The 21,994-nt window shown below is 48.1% G+C and overlaps 1 protein-coding gene and 1 long non-coding RNA gene across 2 annotated transcripts in view; one reads left to right on the forward strand and one right to left on the reverse strand.

The window, feature by feature from the left end:
• LOC105470645 (O-6-methylguanine-DNA methyltransferase) overlaps positions 1–7,725 on the reverse strand; it is a 291,365-nt gene extending 283,640 nt beyond the window's left edge. Inside the window, exon 1 of the mRNA XM_011722809.3 lies at positions 7,615–7,725. Within this exon, the coding sequence (XP_011721111.2) occupies positions 7,615–7,695 (81 nt within the window). The 5' untranslated portion in view covers positions 7,696–7,725. The remainder of the gene's footprint in view (positions 1–7,614) is intronic.
• On the forward strand, positions 7,260–21,452 carry LOC105470655 (uncharacterized). Its single transcript, XR_980666.3, has 4 exons — positions 7,260–7,351; positions 11,110–11,226; positions 18,743–18,853; positions 20,657–21,452. It is a non-coding gene; the product is annotated as an uncharacterized lncRNA (long non-coding RNA).
• Positions 21,453–21,994: the final 542 nt, after the last annotated feature.

Here is a 21,994-nt window from a genome sequence, read left to right on the forward strand (position 1 = left end):
CCAAAGGCAGATCCTTTATCTGGTTTCCCTCACATAAAAAGCACACACACCAAGGCTTTCCTCTCTCTCAATAAGAAAAGCGATTCTAAACTCAGTCCCTCATAACCACACTCTCCGACTCCCACCTGCTCAGCTCTCACCAGAAGCCACCAGGGCTGACCCCAGCTATACCTCCTGAAACTGTCCTTGCCCTGCCAGGCCTACTGCCACCATCCTGCCTCCTCTACCCCAATCAGCCCCCTGCCAGCCCTGTGATCTTCTCTGGGAAGCGCTGACAGGCTGGTGTTCCCCACTCACAAGGCTCCCAAGGCCCCTCACCCAGTGCAGCATTTGGGCTCCCTAGGCCCTGGCCCCACCGACTGGCTCTGCCTTCCTGTCCAGCCCCACATGCCTGCCACACCCTGCTCAAACTGAACTATGGCCAGGTCCCCAGATGCATCCGCGTCCACAGTCCCACCGCTCTGCTCAAAATGCCCAGCCCTTGGGCCACTTGGAGAAACCTGACCAGTAGCCGCAGTCCCACAAATGTTTCAGAGGGAATCAGGCATGGGTCCCTGGCCTGCGGGGACACAGTGAGGTGTGTGCACAGTCCCGGGACATGGCTGGCCCTCTGCATCCTCCCATCTTTCCTCTGGCCCCACTGCCCTGGTTGCTCTACTCTCTAGTGGGGTGTGGGGTAGGCACAAGGCACACGCAGGGACAGCTTTGCCATCCCTACACCCAGCCTCGCCTACGGTTGTCTGCCTTGGCAGGGTCCCCAACACCTTCAAGCAGGAATACACTTGGGCACGTTGTTTCTCCCACAGTGCTAAAGACAACACTTGGGGTCACACTGATGTTCAGAAAACTTTAGCTACATAAACAGGTATGTGTCTGTTATGCCCTGTCTTGCCCCTTAAAGGACTTCTAATAGTTTCTCAGGTTCATCGTTGCAAAGACAGCCTGGCACAAGTGGTTGTGAGCCTGTGCCTGGTTATCAGATAAATCTGGGTTGAAAACAAAACTCCACCTCTACCCCAGGAGGCCTGTGCAAGTCACTCAAACTCTCCGAGTCCTGGGTTCCTCATATGCAACACAAAGACACTCCCAGCGCCTTCTCCTTCCTGGGGTGACAGTGAGCATTTCCTAAGTTGGTCTGTACAAGGCAACAAGCGCAGCACGCCCAGAACCACCACCAGGGTGAGCTGAACTACGACAGGAGATTAAAGAGACACCCCAAATAAAAATAAGGCCCATTTCCACAAACACACGAAATGCTGCAGACTTCCCATTTTTGACCAAGCTTACCCAGCGGACCGGCGTTACCCCTCACTGCTGTGGTCTAAACGGCCGTCACACATGGGAAAACACTGTCACATGCTGGTGTCACTGCTGGTTCCTGGCCACTGCCATCGTGTCGGATCCTGTGTTGGTCCTTTGGGAAGTTCTTTCAATTTAACAGACGAATAATGTCAAGGTTCCCACACAGTGTCTCGGGCTGTCAGCAACTGCCAAGTGCCCCTAGGAGCACACACGAAGCCCACCTGCCCTCTCTAGGCTGACACGGCACACCTGAACCTTCAGAACGCTGCCACCTTGATAATGTCTACTGTGAAAAGACAGAAACAGGTGGCAGAGCCAGTAGCCTCTTTACAGATAAAAGGATTTCAGAGACCTAGCAAATGAATAGGGAACTACCTTATCCTGCACACAGACATGCTCTGCGACCTTCTGGAACCTCAGACACACCGAGGTGGCAAATGTGGCCAAGTGACCCCGACCTCCAGTCCTGCCTCCACCAAAACCAGAGCCACTCTGTATCCACAAACACCAGCCGCCTTCATTCAGGCCTCCGCAGGGCCAGGCCTCCTTCTGATGGGAACTGTCCCTGGCCCTACTTTTGGAGAAACCTGGCCTTGGAAGGTTAAGTAACTCTGCTCAAGGGCACAGGATTATAACTCGTGAAGCCAGGTCCAAATGGAAGCCAGTCTGTTCCCAGAAGGTGCGCTCCTGACTACCACGCACATGCCCCCGGTGAGGGCTTGGTGCGTGCAGATCTGCAAAATAAAGATTCGGACTGGACTCGGGGAAAACAGGGGCTCGAAATGGTTCTTCACCGTCTTCTCGTTTCATCCTTCCATGAGACTCAGCTCCAAATTAAAATTTCTACCTATGTAGTGGGTAGAAATTTTACTTTAAAAAAAATAAGGATTTATTGTCTCGTGTGCTTATACTACCCAGGTGGACAGAATAAGCATGATCGTCCCCACCCAATAGATGAGGAGGTGCCTGGAGGGCTAAGAGTTTCCCAGGGTGACCCAGCTAGGAAACAGCATCACTCCCACACACGGTTCTGGCACTTTCTGTAGAAAAGCTCAATTCTGTTCCACAAAATGTATTCAGCTGTGCCTCTGAAAGTTAACCCTCACCTGAGACCAGGAAAATGCTTTGACCCAGCAGGGGATAAAAACAAGACAACCCTCTCAAAAGGAAAGGGGGGGTGAAATATGATATGGCTGTCCATTCTTCACATTTGTTTGTAAAACTAACGCTAAAACTAACGCTAAAGTTTTGGTAACATCTGCACCTGGTCATAACCACAAAACTGAAAATTCGAATGCTATGATAACATGTTGGGTTTGCAATCTGAAGAGATTCACATCTCTCAGGAGTTACAAAACCGTACTCAGACCCATATGCACAGACAACCTGCAGCAATGCCAACTGCCAATGGATCCTTCTGGAACAGGGACTCGGAGCTTGCCTGGGCTGGACAGTGCTACTTCCCAGAGGATCCTAAGGACTTCCCTAGAGGTGCTCAAGCATTAGGGTCTGCCAGAATCCCCTGGCATCCCTAGGTTCTGATCCTGTAGGTCTGCCATGGGGCCCTGTAATCGAGAGACCTCTCTAGCCAGCACCCACAGTAATTCTGATGCAGAGGGCCCAGGCCACCCTCAGAGAAACACTCTGCCGCTGTTGCTTGTGAAGACCCCACTTTACGGAGAGCAACAGATTCGAGGGGTTGTGACTCGTCAGGCCTTGCCGGAACCGCATTCCGGTGGTGGCTCTTACCCCACACAAGCAGGAGAGACGCCTGAACATGACATCCCTGGCTGCCCACCCGAGTCCTCTTGGTTGGGGAGTAAAATGTAGCTAAAAGTTTAAAAACAAATGATAAATAACTAGCAATTATTACATTTCAACATACAATGCCCCATCTCCTTCTCTGCCCTGAGATTCATTCACTCTCTTTACCCACCTAAATATCTCTGAACATCCTGTGCCAGAATTGCCTGATCTGTCAATAAGGTAAAAGTTTTCTAAACCTCTATGCATATGACTCAATTTGTCGGTAAACACTGCCACCCGCGCTGTGCTTGCAGAAAATTGTCCATAAACACATCACTGTGACTGGCAGAACGATGCCTATAATAAAAACAAATAGATTTAACAAGTGCCTGCTTGTACACGCCACGCCGCTGGTGGACTATCCATTCGGTGTCCCCCAGCTCAGGCTTCTGGGAATGGGCGACAGGGCTGGGTGGGAGACTTTGCCCACTTCACAAGCATCACGGGTAGAGAATTACTCTACCAAGAAACTTTTAGGAGCAGAAGAGTGAACACACCAGCCATTTGTCGCGCTCTCACCATTCCTTTCGTGGTTACGCACACTATGACCAATTTAACAACCATAAGAAAATGTTTTTGTAGAATTTTTTACTGGTTTTAGAACAGCTACCTCCGGTGGGGGGTGAAGGGGACATGAGGCCTCCTTGGAGAACCCGGCTCTGCTGTTAAGCCACTGATTCAACTGAAAACAACTTGTGGGGTCAAAACCAAGTTTCACCCTTCAGTGCATCTGCATGGGCAGCCCCCAGGGCGGCCTATTCAGTTATTTAGCTGGAGGAGCTTCGGGCGTGCAGGCTGCCGCCGACTGGCTTCGCTGCCGGGACCCAGCACCTTGGCAGGTCTCAGTGTTTGATCCCTTTACAGGTGAACCACACCAGCCAAAGCCACTCTAATACTTCAAAGATCAACAAAATCAAAAAAATGATTTCTTCCTTTTCGTAAATCACTTTAATAGCTCTATGAAGGAGGAACTCATTCATTACATTCCATACTATATTCATTAATTAGTTTTCCCCAAACCACGCAGCCCTCCTATATAAGCTGTACTGTCAATTTTTTTAAGTCAAAAAAAAAAACAGACTATTTCCACCAACCAGCAGACATGCAGCAGTTAATGAAAAGCCACAGAACATACATCTTGCAACATTTGGTCCACAACACAAGGTCTCCAACTTCTACTTAGCTCTGCCCAAGACAGGCCTGCAGAGCTAACAGCATAGGTTCACAAACTCCTCATGCCAACCAACGGCCCTCCTGGACAGCTCAAACCTCCTCCCTCCCAGATAAACCCTTTCACTTCAAACCAAGAGTGGGGCGTAGGGCTGGCTTGCACATCATGAGTGTCTATATAAAGACCATACCACCCCACGGTCAGGTTATGGTTTATGTGTCTCTGACTTTAAATCCTTCAGGTCTGGTTTAAATAATATCCTGCAGGGCCAGACACGGTGGCTCATGCCTGTAATCCCAGCACTTTGGGAGGTCTAGGAGGGAAGATCACTTAAGTCCAGGAGTTCGAGACCACCCTAGGCAATATAGGGAGACCCTGCCTCTAAAAAAAAATATTAGCCAGGCATGGTGGCACACACCTGTAGTCCCCGCTACTCAGGAGGTCAAAGCAGGAGGTTCACTTGAGCCCAGGAGTTTGAGGCTGCAGTGAGCTATGCACTCCAGCCTGGGCGACAGAGCAAGCCCTTGTCTCTAAAAGTAATAAAATAATATTCTGTGGTAAGACCCGAGCCCAGAAAGTAGCTGGATCAAAAGCTACCTGTCCCAGGAAACAGAGAGTCAGGAAGGACTGTAGTAGCAGCCCAAGAGCCAAATGAGTACAGGGCCCTTCAGGGTCTGGGAGGTTCAATGTGTCCCCTGGAGGAACTAGAGTCCCAAAGGGAAGTCAAAAACCTCACGGCAAGTGGATCTGAACAAGGAACTTTATGCTGGGGAAGGGGGTCAGAATGAAGCGCAAAAACAATCAAAGAATAATGCTAAAGGAAAAGATAATGCAGAAAATTCAGTTTTGCCTTCATTTTCTTTCTATCAAAAAGAATATACTATAAATTGAAAAGGGTATTAACACCAAAAAAAAAAAAAAAAAACCAACCGGAAGGTTTGAGTCACTGGCTCCTAAACGTATGTCCTCTGCAAAACAGGACAATTTAGTAAGTTTATTTTATTATAAAATACCAGAAGAGTCAGGGCTTTGGTGTCCTAAGAAAGGGTAGGAAGAAGACTGGAGAGGAACAAACTCTAAGGGGGCAATGGGGAAGGCAAGTTCTTTTTCAGGCCTTCCTGCCCCCTTCTTCCCTGCAAAAGAAGAGAGGAGGCCCTGATTGAGACACCTGGGAAGGAAACCCAAACAATGAAAGGTAAGCCCCAGGTGATATCAACGTAAGACCTCAACAAGTTTCAAGAATCTGAGCAGCTGAACAAAGTGCTACCCAATGTTACCTAGGGCTCTATTTCCTTCAACCTTACTAACAGCAAAGCCTTTTTAAAGTAGTGCCTAATACTATTAGTTAAATCGTTATTGTGATACAGATTTTTTTTTCCTTTGGGACACAGTTTCACTCTCGTTGCCCAGGCTGGAGTGCAATGGCGCAATCTCAGCTCACTGCAACCTCCACCTCCCAGGTTCAAGAAATTCTCCTGCCTCAGCCTCCCAAGTAGCTGGGATTACAGGCACGCACCACCACACCTGGATAATTTTTGCATTTTTAGTAGAAACGGGGTTTCACCATGTTGGTCAGGCTGGTCTCCAACTTCCGACCTCGGGTGATCCACCCACCACAGCCTCCCAAAGTGCTGGGATTACAGGCGTGAGCCACCGTGCCTGGCCCAGATATTTTTTATTATTATTAAAATATATACATTGGCCGGGCGCGGTGGCTCACGCCTGTAATCCCAGCACTTTGGGAGGCTGAGGCGGGCGGATCACAAGGTCAGGAGATCGAGACCACGGTGAAACCCCGTCTCTACTAAAAATACAAAAAATTAGCCGGGCGCGGTTGTGGGCGCCTGTAGTCCCAGCTACTCGGGAGGCTGAGGCAGGAGAATGGCGTGAACCCGGGAGGCGGAGCTTGCAGTGAGCCGAGATCGCGCCACTGCACTCCAGCCTGGGCGACAGAGCGAGACTCCGTCTCAAAAAAAAAAAAAAAAAAAATATATATATATATATATATATATATATACACACACACATTGAAAAGTACCTGAGTATAGCTCTGTACTGGAGGCCTACTTCATCCAGGCCCCTGACTGTGGCAGATACCACTCCACTATTCAAATTCTAACAGGAGAGGGAGGGCCCAGGAAGACAGACAGGACAGGCGGCAGAGTAAGGCCAGCTCTCCTCTGCTACTTGCAGGCACGCTCTGGGTCCCAGCAAGTATCCTGGCCCTCTGAGTTAATGTGTTGTTAACAATCAGCCAGGCTCTTGACGCGGTTTCCTTCAAAGTTTTCACAGCCCCACCCACCAAGTGTGCTAAGCTTTCGTTTTTTTAAAATCTGTTCATCTCTCAGAGTGTTTTAGCCACTGAGTGGGCCCTGAAAATAACAAAACCATCTCCTAGTCACCTGCCCAGGGATGGGGCAGATGACGGGAGAGTCTGCCTTCACAGATACTCTATAGGTTTATATTTGGATGTCTATGTAGATAACCAGTCTAATTCTCAGCTCTCTGTGCTTAACTCTCTCTGCTTAATATTCTACTGAGAACAGCTGTGGTGACCCCTCTCCGGACCAAGCCGCTTCCCTCAGTCTGATGATGGTCCCAGCAGGCAAAGGTTGCACACACATGTACAAAGTCTGCTTTCCAGGACAGAAAGCCAGCTACCCAGCTGAGGCAACTGAGAGCAAACACCACCCTGAGATTTCAGGAGATGATGAACCCAGGAGTGCGAAATACATAGTTCAGAACTCCTCTGCGGTGTTGTCACCAATGTGGGAATTACGGCGCCCAGTGTGTGTGGCTCTCCAGCGAGCCTTGCTTACTCCCAGGTATTGATGAATACAATTAGGGTGTGAGGTACACAAACACCAGCCATGGTTAGGAGGAGGCCCCTAGAACTTGGCCTCCAGCAGGAAGGAAATATGGGACTCTGCCCAAGTATGCTAAAGGCTTGCTGCAAGCCAAGGCCCGCGCAGGGGCTTCTGGAAGCTTCCCGGAGCAGCTGGCGGAGGGAAAGCTGGCAGCATGGAGGGGCAGGAAGAACCCGGGGCCCGGGCCTGGAGCCGGCACCCGGAGGTAAGGCAGGGGCTGCCACGAACCCCGCCACACGCCAGGCCACAGTCACTGCAGCGCAGCTTGGTCCAGGAACCCTAGGCCCGGGGGAAGGCTGGGCAACACTTTGGAGGCACTTGGGGCGCACCTGGAGTTCGCCCGGGGTAGGTGGCTGTCAGGGCGGCCCCAGACCCGAGTGAGGGCGCCTGCAGGACCACTCGAGACTGCCGCCGTCCCGAGGCAGAGCCCCGCAACTCTGCCGGGAGCGAGGCGACCCAGACACTCACCAAGTCGCAAACGGTGCGGACCGCGAGGACCTGCGGGCGCCGGCACGCAAAGCGTTCTAGTGGCGCGGGCCGTCCCAGCATATCCGGGGCGCGGGGGCGGGGCCGAGGGGGCGCGGGGCTGGCGGCATGGGGCGGGATCTAGAGCGGGGCGGAGCCGAGGACCTGAGAAAAGCAAGAGAGCGCGCGGGGGCGGGGCCGGGGCGCGCGGGGGCGGGGGCGGGGGCCGGGGCGGGGCGGGGTGTTCCCGCCCGACGGGGTCGGCGCATGCCCAGTGCGGCGGCGCCGGACCTGAGCCACTCTGCGCAGCCTCGCTGGATGCCGACGCGCGGGCCCGGGTCCTGCGGCAGCGCTAGCTACTCTGTGCGCCTGACACCCCGACCCTTTGGCCGGTACAAACCAGGCAGCGCCTTCCCAGCTTCCGCCTCAGGTTCTGTGCCTTAGTTTGCCAAATAGCCCATACCTTTTCCTGTCACAGGGATAGTCCGCGGGCGTGCAAGCGACCTGCCACGTGCCCTAGTGGTCCTGAAGGCGCGCGGGGGTCGTAGGACGGCGCCCGCTTAGTGAGAATCCCAGTCCTGCTCGGGGCGGCTACACTGAGCCCGGAGCGCGAGTCTCTCCCCTCCTGAGGCCGCTTCCCGGGTCAGGGACCCTCAGACCAGCAGAGACCCTGTCAGGGGGCCGTGGGGCAGCCTCCAGGGCCTGTGGTGGGCGGTCCCGTCCAGGCGCTGCAGTCACCGATGGCCTAGACACGGCCAGGGCCTGACTCAGTCGCTCTGCAGAAAGCGCACAGGGTGCCAGGCCCTGCTTGGGGTTGTGTGGACATTATTAGGAGCTGAATTGTGTCCACCAGAAAAGCTATGTTGGAGTCCTAACTCCCAGTACCTCACAGTGTGACCATACTTGGATATGGGGACTTTACAGAGGTAACAAGTTAAAATGAAGCCATCAATTAGTGGGCCCCTCATCCAGTAGGACTCGTGTCCTTATAGGCAGAAGGCCGCGTGGGGAGGAGGAGTGGAGGGCTGCACCTGCAAGCCGCCAGAAGCCGAGGAGGACAGACTCTTCCCTGGAGCCTTCGGAGGGAGCAGGGTCCTAACACACCTTGGTTTCAAACTTCTGGCCCCCGGAAGTGTGAGACAATAGGTTTCTGTTGTTTAAAGCCACTCAGTGTGTGGCACTTTATTATGGCAGCCCCAGGCAATGGGTACAGAAACCATTGTCTCTAACATGGTTGGCATAACCACCCCAGGGAGTAGTATCATCCCTGGAGGCTTCGGAGAGGTCACACACCCCTTGGCAGTTTCAAGGATCCCATCCGATGCCCACATGCTCTAAGGCACCATGCTATGGGCCTTCTAGGTTCTGTTATCTTAATGGAAAGGGGTCTTCGCCTTCCCAGTGTAGCTTCCCAGCTGGGATTTGGCCAATGCTCATACCTTCGTATTTGTGACTTGCAGGATCCAACATGTTAGCATGAGTGATAAAGGTTGTTCAGAGGAGAACTTCAGCAGGATTTGCTTTGGGATGAGCCCCGGTGACAATACAGGCTGCATCATTGATCCTCTGAGGTTCCTCACCCTGGACCGTGCCTTGGATGAGACATGTTTTAAATGGCTGCTTGTGGAAAATAAACTAGGCCCTGAGTACACAGTATAATGGTCAAATCAGGGCACTTTTTCCCCACTGAGCCTGGACACAGCCTCGGAATCCTTCTTAATACTGTGTTCCAAGCAGCTATTCACATTTCAACTAATGTGGAAGGAGAGATGAAACATGTTCGGCCTTGGCTCTGGTTTTTTCTATCAGCCTTCTGTAAGACTTTGGGAAACTCATCTGACTTCTCTAATCCTCAGTTTCATACTCTGTAAAGGAGTCTTATGATCATGTACTGTGCATGTATACAAACTATCCTTCCATATTAGGCCATGTGTGCATAGGGAAAATAAACCACCAGCACCACACCATACTACTGAGAAATGATGCTATACACCCGGCCGCTTACAGCCTGTTACTACCAGGACCCAGTTAGAACCAGGATCCCAATAGAACCAAAGGAAAAACAATGCCGAAATGGAATCAGAGTGCCGACCAGTATTCTAACAAGTGTGCTGTTAAGTAGTTTTGCAGTTAACACAGGACTCATACGTTTATCTGAATAATATTTTCAGACGAATCCCTAAACTCTTAAGAAAAAGAGACTGGCCCGTCTTAGCATCTCTCATTCCCCACCCTAGGAAAGAAAGGCCAATGTGGTCATCCAAAGGCCCTTTAGGAGGGCCCTGTGGGAATGGGGAGGTGGTCCACGAGAGAAAGTGCTGGCTTCCTGGGGAGACGTGTGGACCTGGCCCTGGCTCCACTGACAGGACTCAGTCCCGTTGCTGGTGTGGTAGGAAGGACTATATGAAGGGCCACAGCTACTTCAGTGGTAAGGACTGTGTCAGGGCTCCAAGATCAGGAGCCGAATGTGGGTCTCAGCGCAGAGGGGCAAGAGGGAAAAGGCCACCACCTGACCAATGACTGGCCTGCAAAAGACCAGGATTCAAGGATGTGACCGCTTACGCTGTCCGATGAGCAGAACTCAAACCCACACTCCCTACACTTGCTGGTGCAAGCTCCTCCCTTCATCATGGTAATTTCAAAAACCCACGTTTTCATCAAGAGCTCCCCCACGCCTCTCCCCCTTGTCCCATTACAATCTCATCATCGCCTGCGTATTCATCCTACTGTTAAAGGAACACAGGATGGCTCCAAAGCGAGGAGGTCACCGGGTCCACTGAAGAGTAAGGAACACAGGACAGGGAGGCTCAGATGTGGTGCCAGCCGTACCCCTCACTGAGCAACCCCTGACTTCTCTGTTGATAGGATGACAGCGCAGGACTAGTTGGGTGAGATTCCTTTGAGGTCTCCCATCTTCGGATTAACAAATCACAACCCCTTTTTCTCCAGACACAGATTCCTATGAAGAACGTTTTACAAAAGAGGTGGGAAAACCACAAAAGGGTATGCTCAACTCCATTCTGACTTCTTCAAGGAGCTCCCTGGATTTCCTTTAAGATCAGCCAGCTTTCTTGTGGGCACTGGGAACAATGTTAATTTGCATAGTTTCTTTAAACATCCAAATAGATACCTTTTGGGTTAAGCAAATGAACATGACATGCGATTGCTTCTAATGATTTGCAACCCAAGAAATTTGTTTAATAAGCCTGTCTTCCCAAGCTACTTTTGTGACATTAGAGACCATTTACAACAAAGCTGTCTTCAGTAGTCAACCTTAATCCTTACTACCCTACCTTTGGGAAATGAAAGGATTTTATAACGATCACATAAAACCTTATGTGGTTTGAAAGCCCCAAACTCCGGACAAATGTGTGATGGTCGTGTAACAAAAGAAACATATTACAGAGCTCCCCACTTTAAGTGTTTTACATATGGTTTGCTTTTAGGATAGCATCTCTGGTGGAGGGCTTTGCTGATTAACACAATTGATTTTCTTAGCCCCAGTGTTCCTGTAAACGTTGGAGCCAAGAGCTGGAGTCAGTGCCTTGGACCTGGGAGAGGCCAGGAGGCCAGGAAGCCTCAAGCACTCTGGAGGAAGAAGCCTGAAATGAAAAGGTGGGGGCCATCAGTAGCGGGGTTGGGTGCCAGGTGCTTCTGATTACACTCCTGTGTGACACTAGTTGTCAGCATGGCAGAAGCATTGTGGTGTAACTGCAGTAGGGAGTGTAATCCATGAGTAGGCAGGAGGAAGGGCGGGAAGGAGGGACTTCAGGCTTTGCCTCACACAGAGGGTAAGGGAATGGTGCAGGGTGGAGAAAGGGGATGGGGGTGCAACTAAAACAGGAGGGGCTCCTTGGCTCTTGCATTCCTCCAGAGAGGCAGAACATCCTCCTGCCAGGAGCCCCTGGGAGCTCCTGTTGAGATCTGGAAGCCTTCAGGCCCTTTTGTGTCAAGAAGGGCAGGAAGGATAATTCCTAAGGAAATGAACCAGAGGCAGCCCAAAGACTCCTATTCGAAAGACTTTTCCTGAAACTTCCTTTGCCAGTTTGTGGGTGCAGGGCCTGGAGATGGATTTACGCAGGCCCTTGTGGGGCTTGTAGTGGAATGGCGCACAGATAAGGAAACAGTTTGCTCTCTGGAGCAGTGCTCTACCCAGGAGATGTGCGGGGGCAGTGGGAGTGCAAAGGAGGCCCCTCCCTGCGCTGACTCTCCCTGCAGCAAGCCCTTTTCCTTTTTTTTCTCTCTTTTTCTTTTTTTGAACTGGAGTCTCTCTCTGTCACCCAGGCTGTAGTGCAATGGTGCCATCTTGGCTCACTAACCTCTGCCGCCCAGGTTCAAGCGATTTTCCTGCCTCAGCCTCCCAAGTAGGTGGGATTACAGGCACACACCACCATGCCCAGCTAATTTGTCTGTATTTTTAGTAGAGACGGGGTTTCACCATATTGGCCAGGCTGATCTTGAATGCCTGACCTCAGGTGATCCACCCGACTCGACCTGCCAAAGTTCTGGAATTACAGGCGTGAGCCAACGTGCCCGGCCCATCAAGCCCTTCTCAAGTGCCCCAGTGTGCAGTGTAGCCCCTCACAGAGAAAACAAGCTCAGCCAGGATATCTGCTGGGGTTGGAGGAATGATGCAAGGAAAGATTTGCAAGAGAAAATGCGTGGCACTGGATGTCTAGCGGGAGAAGCACCACTTAGGTGAAGAACCACGGCTATTTGTGGAATTTGGCTCCAGTTGTCCAGTAATTGGTGGACAAAGATCATTGCAAACCCTATATAGCTCTTCCCTCCAAACTGTTGCAACTTTAAACAATTGACTATCCAAGGAATGTATATAATGAATGTAAAGAAAAAAGTCCACTCATCGGGTATATGTATTTGGATACGTTGGCTTGGAGAACTACTCACACAAATGGAAGCGCTCTGGAGGTTGTTTTCCCAGCCTGGGAGGGGCTATTTGAGTGTCGGCGACTCAGGACTGGGATTTTGTTTGATGTTGGGCCTTTTTAAACCGGCTCCTACACTCATTACAAAGTGTTTTTGATCCATTTTCGGGAAGGGCTTTGTTTGTAACACATGGTTGGCAGTTTGGGCAGAATCTTTTAAGTGGTGTGAAGAGCTGGGGAGTGTGCACCTGGGTCGCTAGGAGGAAGTGGGTCTCCCCCCTCCCCTGCCCCACTGGGACGAACCAGAAGCGCCCATGCTTTTGTGACTTGGAAATTAAAGCAACAGACGTGGGGATTGTGATGCTGAGATTGTGATTTGCTGTCATTTGCTTCTGACTGGGAAACCACACATGAAATTAAGGCAGGAAAAACAGCCACACTAAGGGTTCTGTCTCAGTACCAAGACACAAATTTAGAAAGGAAAAGTGGCTGTATTTCCTTCCAGGGTAACTGCTTCAATCCAGCCTAGTGCACTGAACCACTGGTTTAAAGTAACAGGAGACAAATGTGGGAGAGTGATCACCACCTGAGTGGCAGAATTGGTGCTGGGGCTGGTGCCAGGGCCGTCTGTCCCATTGTCTCTTGGCCTGAGATAACCCCACTCAATCTGGGAGTGGGAAATGACAGACACGGAGGTCTTCAGAATGATCCCTCCATCTGTCTGATCAGCAGCCCCTGGAAACGAGAGACCCTCCCTTCTTTGTCCAGGAACCCACTGGACAGGAATAGGACAGCATCTTCATTCCTGGCAGGGGTAGGGGAAAGTTGTGAAGCCGAGGGTGCTCATTTCTCGGTGAGGGCATGTCGGGTGGCCTTTGCTGGTACTCCTCATGGTGCAGGTGAAGGAGGCCCACACCAAAGCCGCCACCCCCACAGGAACCTTTATTAGAAAGTGAACTACAGCCCAGAGAAGGAAAGGCAGGAGGAGTCCAGGGCACAGAAGCTGGGCTCAGCTCTCATTCTCTGGGCCCTCCCCAGGCCTTCCTCTTCTCATCTTCCCCAACTCCAGGCAGGCTTTACCCACCCAGGAGCCAGGCTTACATCCTTTCAGCTCTGTGCCCCCAGAGTTGAAATACACAATGGTATTGGTGTATCAAACCACATCAAAGCTGTCTCCCAGCTTCCCCCAAAAAGAATCTTAGGGAAGGACTCCAATTGGTCTACCATGGATGATTAGGACAAGCTCTGGACCAATCATGGTGGGTAGGGGAATGAGGTGCTTTCCCAGCCACGGTCACATGCACCCACATGGCCTGGAGAACAGGTCTGATACAGGAATGAAGGGAAAGGGGTGAGAAGGGCAGGATCACCATGAGGTAGTAAGCCACCAAGTCTGTATCCTCCCTGTTCACGGGGATGGTGCACCTGCTGTGTGCCAGCCCCTGAGCCCTGTGTGCTGAGCACTGCATACTCACATGCTGTCTCACCTTAAGTCTTTGCAACTCTTCATCTACCAGCTGTGTATGGTTTGGGTTGGGGAGGCCCTGGTGAGGAGGGGGCTGGGGGTACTCTGCTTCCTGCAGCTCCATCTTCTGCAAAGCAGTAGAGGGAGTTTCTGGCCACTAAATAAGTGCCCGGTGGATCTGACTCTGTGCATTGGAGCTTTCCAGGGAGACTGTTGACAAGGGGACGCATTTCATGAGGCTGGACAGTGAGACAACTTGGTGCCAACCTAGGGCACTCTCCTAGCCTTGTCCCTGCCCCAAGGCCAAGCTAAAGCATTGGCAAGTCTGTGCCTTGGTTCTTTGTCTTAGGAATTAATCTTAATTAGCACATTTATTGGAGATTCATTAAGATACTAAAGAACTAGAAAGATAGGACTTGTAGAAATTAATGATAATACAGTCATGTGCCACATAATGATGTTTTGGGCAACAATGAACTGCCTGCACCATGGTGGTACCGATAAGATTACGATGGAACTGAAAAATTCTTATCACGTAGTGAAGTTGTAGCTATCATAATGTCGTAGTGCAACATATTAACTTGTGTAGGCTTGGGTATGGTTAGATACACAAATACTATGCGATACAATAGCCTGTTGTGTTCAGTACACGAAGGTGTGCCGCCTAAGAGCGATAGGCTACTCCATCTAGGTTTGCATAAGTGTGCTGTGATGTTTACAAGATGACGAAATTGCCCAACGCTCAGGATGCATCCCCATGGGAAAAAAATGTGTAACCATATTTGAAAATGACAATGACTTTTTAAGTGACAGACTCTGGGCTAGGTGCTTTGTACCCATCCTCTTTCTGCATCCTCACAGCAACCCTATCAGGTAAGTACTGTCATGATCACAGCTTTAGAAAGGAGGAAACAGAGTGGTTGAGTAACTTGGTAAGATCACACAGCAGTAGGTGTTAGAGTCATTTATGATTTATTGCTTCTTTGATGAGTAGCAGCCGTAGGAGAATGAGAGCTGACATTTACTGGGCCTCACAGGGGACATTGATGGCTTTTACCTGCAAGCTCTACTGTCTCTTTGTGTACAGCAAATCTCCCGTTGGCCATAGTGGTGGACTGTTCAGAGTTCCTGCCCGAGTGGGTGTACAGTTATTGCAGGGAGCTGCGTTTTCCTGCTGGGGCACAAAGCAGGGACCATGTGGCTCTGGGGCTGCTGGTGGTCATCTTTTCAGGGAGGGAAGTTGCATGGAGATAGAAACAGAGCCCAAACCACATTGTCGAGCCCCTGGATATGACCAGATCTGATCATAAGTGTAAAGCCACCCCTGGGCTTCTCATTTCTCTGTGACAACAAATTCTCTTGTTTGAATAAACAGCAGTGAGCTGGGTTTCTGTTATTTGTGACCAAGAGTCTGGAACAACACAAGGGTCTCCTGTGTGTAGACACTCAGTGCTGTGTATTTTTACGTGTGTCATCCTTCTAAAACTCACAGCTCTGACCAGGCATGGTGGCTCACGCTTGTAATCCCAGCACTTTGGGAAGCCAGGGCAGGCAGATCACCTGAGGTCAGGAGTTTGAGACCAGCCTGACCCACATAGTGAGACTCCATCTCTATAAAAATACAAAAATTAGCCGGATATAATGATGTGTGCCTCTAGTCCCAGCTACTTGGGAGGCGGAGACAGGAGAATTGCTTGAACTTGGGAGGTGGAGGTTGCAGTGAGCCAAGATCACACGACTGCACTCCAGCCTGGGTAATGGAGCAAGACTCCACCTCAAAGCAAAACAAAAACAACAACAAAAAAAACTCACAGCTTTGTGAGATGAGTATCATTATACCCATTTTCTAAGAGGAAAGTAAGGATTACAGATGTCAAGTTACTTGTCTAAGGCTACTCAGCTATGAAATGGACAAAACCAAACCTTACAAAAAATTAGTGATCTCCTAGCATCAATATTCCTAAGAATATTCCCGATTCCTAAGAACACAGGATTAGGGAGGGGAAGGGAAGAAGGAAAGATATGAGAGAGAGAGAGAGAGAGAGTGAGAGAGAGAGAGAGAGGAGGGAGGAGGGAAGGGAGGAAGGACAAAGAGAGGGAGACAGAGAAAAGACTGTGTTAGCGTTTTTCAATTGAGGAATTTGAAATCTTTGGGTGGCAAGTTATGATGGTATATTTCTAGGGCTTAGGAATTTTATCCTGCTATTTGTTCTTCAAATAAAAGAATCAGAGTTGCTGACTTAGTTTAAACCAACTCCAAAGACTGCAGAGTTGACTGCTGATTAAAAACTTGTCTTTCTTTGTCTGAGAAGGAAATAGTAGATACAGTTTCCCTGAATGTGTCACATTTGCAAATTTGATTTTCATTTGCAGCATTTGAAAATGCCAATGACTGGAAAAATATAACTTGATTATTAACAAGCTAGACATAGTAACTGAGGATTCTCCTTGGCATCTACCCATGCTTGTGTGATAAAAATAAATTGGAAGAAGTCTAAATATGCATTTAAAGGTGATTTTAGGATCAGCAATCTAACAGTTTTTCTGGTCACCCCATGCTAGTAAGTCCACGGGCTAATTCCAAAGTACAGTGGGTTCTTAGATGAATAAAATCTCTAGATTCTAGTAATGCAAAAGGTCAGTTTTGATTCAATGTGCTTTGCCATTTGTGAACTGAGCCTGAATCTTTAAAAAAGTAAACACATTCCAGCCATTTTATTTCTACTCTCTTTTAGAGACGTGCAATCATTTTTAATGGTTAAACCTGTATTCAATTGCATTTTTCAAATCCTCATTGTTTCATTTCCTTTCAGTTCTGCTATCTAAAAAATTTTTTCCACCTCATTTTTCCTGATCATTTGTTCTTCATACATATTCCACAGCCACAGCCCCCTGGTTGCCGAGCACTAGGGAGAGTTGATAAGAGGAATGAGGTGGTGTTCGGGAAGGAAGGAGTCAGCCCCTCCTAACCCTGCTAGCCACAGAAAGACTTTCAGATTTCTATCGACTTAGGAATGGAGTCTATTGGAATGTGGTTCAAACCTGCATCTTGCATCAGTGGAAATGGGCATTGTGATTGCTGTACTGAAACCTGTGCTCAAATGCACTGGGAGTTTTACAGTGTTTCGAACTTCCAAATAGATAATGTCAGAACATTTCTGAAATGGGATACTAACACCAAGATATACGACACCAATCAACAAGTATCAGGCAAAGCAGCACGTAAAACTCGGGGCGGAAGAGACTCCCAGAGAATTTCCATTTCCATTCCCTGTGTCAACAGCGTGGTAACTCACCTCCTAGATTGCTTTATGGTTTCAGGAGAAATTCTCAGTAGGCTCCCTGTGCTGTACTCAGCTCCGCGTTCAAAGCCCAGGAATTAGATATGTCGTAGTTTATGAAACTGTTTATGAAAGGATCTTTTTTGAATTGTTCAAAAATCCAAGAGGAGTCAAACTTTGACAGTTTAAGACAACGGCAAGAGGGTCATAGTGATCTCCCCAGTGCAGCCTTAGCACTGAGGCTCTCTGGTTGAAAATGCAATTTCTTTTCTGTGAATTTCTTCCAGCCCGTAAAGCTCCGTTTGAAACTTCTGCCTTTTTGAAAGGATTTCTTTACTATGAAGCAGCTGACAAAGGTCATATGATGAATATGTTTCGGGGATGATAACATTTTGATTAGATATGCAAGAATCTTCTATCCTTCCCTAGGATGTCGTATTCTAACGTTTTCCATTATTTTAAAAAATCATGTAAGTTGATACTAGTCTGCAATAAGAACTTGAATTTTGTGGCTTATTTTCTTTGCTGTAATGTGCCAGCACCGTGGGCATCGTTGCAGGGAATAAATGACTCTTCCCCAATAAACCAAATGCCCAAAGAAGCCCCTGGAGGAGGCAGGGATGTCCATAAAAGTTGAAATGGATTTCATAATATGGCGTTCAATTTAGTATAATAAGTAGAATTCAAAAATAGCCTAATCTGCCAAATGAAAATACCTTTGCTCATCGCGGAGGGAGGGACCTGGTACAGGAACCAAATGTACATGACTTAAGACATGCCAAAATATTTTTTATTAAATTATTCATTTTCTTCCATTTAAGTCATTAGTTACCTGGAAAATTGAAGATCTTTCTCTCTCTCTCCCTCTTTAAGCTTGAAAAATTAGCCCCTTAAAGACAACTACCAGAAAGCATTTATCAAAAGGCCTATCCTGGTTCTGAAGCTTATTGAGAAAAGGTCTGTGTTTACACCTTTGTCGTTCTCCTGCAAAGATTCTCAGTAACAGAAACTATTTCGAAAATGATGCCGGTAAGCGGACATCATTAATTGTTCTCTAATTCTGGGATTGCTGTGGAAAATGAAGCACCAAGACTCAGCCTTAGAAGGCAAAGTGGGAACCTGTTTAGAAGTTTGATAGATGACATCATGATGTTCAGAAGAAAAAACGGGCACTTAGAGACAGAAGCACCCGGAGAGTGATGGGAGCGGGCTCTGGTTCCTGTGCCACTGGGTTTGATGAAAAATCAGCACAAAGACAAGAGAGCAGGGAAAATGAAGAAAGATGAGGGGACCCTCAAACCACAAAGGTGTTAAACACGCGCTTTCCACAAATGCAGTGCTTCTAAATCATGTCCCCAGAAATCAAAATGATCCAATAATCGCTGCAAAGTATGTATTTACCAAGACAAAACTTCTAAATCTCATTTTGGAAACTGAAGGTTTGGGAGTTTATTTAAAATTCTTTTTAAATTTTTTTTTCCCTAAACCCTTAATAACAGAGAAATGAAAACAATGGACACATCATCTGATGCAGTTTAATGATGACACTTTCACAAAATGTTCGTGCATCCACGTTTTACTCCGTTCTTAAGCAATGTGATCCATAAGCCGTAAGTAAAATGATTTGAATGTCCACCTCAATAGGTATTTTGATAATAAGATCTTTAAAAATGTTTTAATTAGCAACCAAATGCCAATTTTTCCAGGCGTGTTTCCCACTCCCTCTCCACCCAGGGTCAATAGCAGCATCCAGTGTTTTCAGGCTGTCCCTGAACTCTTTGTTCAGTGATTGGAACTGATGAATTGTAGCTTCCTTTGAGCCAGACTCTGCCAACAGACCTCAACTTGCATTTGTTATGGAGCCAAAAATAACCTTTAAATGATTAAATTCCTCAGTTTGTTTTGGTGGCACGACGCGAGAAGACTCATTGCACCCCAGGAGGAACTCCAAAGATGAACCTGGAGTCATCCTAGCTCCATCATGTCCTAGCTCTGTGGCCTTAGCACGTTTCTTAGCTATACAGAGCCTCAGTTTTATTGTCTGTGAAATGGAGATGATAATACCTGACTTACCAGGAAGGCTTGCAATTGACTGTGATAATGTCAATGGAAATGCCTACCACAGTAACCCCTAACCACAGCAGGAGTTCAAATCGTTAGCTTCCTTTGGAAAGGATTACATAGCACTAGGTGTAGAATCTTATAACCCTCATGTAGTGCTTTAGAGTTGTTCAAATGCTTTAATATCAATCATTGATTTCTCTCATAATAACTTCAAAAGCCAGTGCTCACCTCTCTCCTGACCTCCAGACCTGGTATGTAGTGGCCTATTTTGCATCTCATGGAAACCGCCCTTCCCCTGGAGAGCCAGGTCTTTGTGAAATGTCACCAGCATCATGGCTGCTCTATGCAACCCCTATCATTGGCCCCCAATGCAAGTCTTTTTTTTTTTTTCCAGACATTACACTGGTGTGCAATTATTTCTGCAGCTAGAAGGTGCTGAATAAACATCTGTCAGACAAATGAAAACATGAAAGAAGGAACCCATGAAACAATGCAAAGATAAATCTAAAATGGAACTGAGAATTAAACTCCATGGGCTGGGATGGCTGGGGAAGGCATCCTGGAAGAATCAGGACTCAACATGGAGCAGAGGGGGAACTAGGGTGGGACTCAGGAAGGAGTGGAGGAGTGGAAAATCAAACTAAGTTGAAAGTGGAGATGCCAGAGGAGCACCTGCAGGGATCGGGAAGTCAAGAAAGTGTTTGAACTCGATGCAGTGGTTAATAGTGAGCCAGCGCAGGTTCTTGAGCCTAAGAAGGATGTGGGAGATCACTCCAGGTTTTCTAGCTGTGAAAGATGGATAGGACTGGCTCTAGAAAACACAGGAAACATGGCAATGGCCACCTCACTCCAACTAGCTAGGAAAACCTTCCGAGGAAAGGCTTCAGAGAATGGCTATTGTTTATTTTTATTTTTATTTTTATTTTTTTTTGAGACGGAGTCTCGCTCTGTCACCCAGGCTGGAGTACAGTGGCCGGATCTCAGCTCACTGCAAGCTCTGTCTCCCAGGTTTATGCCATTCTCCTGCCTCAGCCTCCCGAGTAGCTGGGACTACAGGCGCCCGCCACCTCGCCCGGCTAGTTTTTTTGTATTTTGTAGTAGAGACGGGGTTTCACCGTGTTAGCCAGGATGGTCTCGATCTCCTGACCTCGTGATCCGCCCGTCTCGGCCTCCCAAAGTGCTGGGATTACAGGCTTGAGCCACTGCGCCCGGCCGAGAATGGCTATTGTTTATCAAATGCATTTTCCTTCCCCAAATGTATGGGCCCAAAAATTGTACATTATAGCTATGGTAATACAGTAATTATTGACCTTTGCTAATTAATTTTTAAATTTCTTTTTTAAAATCAGGACTCCATTTGAAAATGGCAGTTCCACCAGGCAGCAGGAGGATTTTCCCTGGAGCTGGTCCTCCCGTCACTGTGCCACTTCTAACGCCCGTGCAGATTAAAAGCTGCCATGTATGGGCAGATGTGGATCCTATATTTTGATTTCATCTAATTCTTCTTAAACTGGGCTGGCTTATTTAATAGGAGGACGTTGTGGCTCTTGCTGAAGGCAGAATTAGCAACCATTCCATTACCTTTTAAGACATCTGTGGACAATCTTTCCCAACCATAAAATCATTTCCATTCTCCAACCATCAAGTTTTCAAATGGATTTCGTAAATGTGCAAAAACTCCAAGCAAATCTATTTTTTAGAAATGTCAGGCTGCAAATAAGGACAATCAGAAAGGGAGAAGCGAACACCATCTGTCAATGCCCCACCGGCCTTCACAGCAGCCCAGTTCTTATGATTAACCTAGCATACTCCCCATAAAGTCTAAATCATTCTCACCTTCCCAGGAGTTTGTAAACCAGACAATTGTGAAGGGGAATGACTCATAATATGACTGCAAAATTTCACAGTTGAAAGTCAAATAGCAATGATTTTGCTTTGCCAGCCTGACACCACCTTGACCATGTGGATGTGAGTCCCTGGGCAGTGAACATGCTCTGTGAAGCGTTGGAGTCATGTTGGTGCAAGCAGCTCCTTGGTTTAAAAGGTGCTAGGACATGGTCACAGAGGGCATCGGGCACTTTTTTCTCCATCAAAATTCCATACATTATGATAACTGGGGAATTAATGCCAACCACAACGACAACATAAAACCTCCACCAGTTATGCTGTGTATGAGTCTGAGTTCTCCAGAAAAATAATATATATCCTATTGGTTCTCTTATATCTATATATCCTGTAATTGTGTGTGTGTGTGTGTGTGTGTGTGTGGTGTGTACAGTCATGCATTGCTTACTAACGGATACATTCTGAGGAATGGGTTGTTAGGTGATTTCATCCTTGTGCAAACATCATAGTGCATTTACACTCACCTAGTGTAGCCTACTCCACACCAAGCCTGTGTGGTACAGCCTATTGCTCCCAGCCTGCAGACCTGTACAGCATGGGACTGTACTGAATACAGTAGGCGGCTGTAACACAGTGATAAGTATTTGTGTATCTAAACGTAGAAAAGGTACAGTAGAAATACAGCATGAAAGATAAAAAATAGGACACCTGTATAGGGAGTTTAACCATGAATGAAGCTTGCAAGACAGGAAGTTGCTCTGAGTGAGTCAGTGAGTGAGTGGTGAGTGAATGTGAAGGCCTAGGACGGGACTGCACACTACTATAGGCCTGTAGACATTGTA

Source organism: Macaca nemestrina, chromosome 9 (assembly GCF_043159975.1).
Source record: "Macaca nemestrina isolate mMacNem1 chromosome 9, mMacNem.hap1, whole genome shotgun sequence".
NCBI classification, from domain to species: domain Eukaryota; kingdom Metazoa; phylum Chordata; class Mammalia; order Primates; family Cercopithecidae; genus Macaca; species Macaca nemestrina.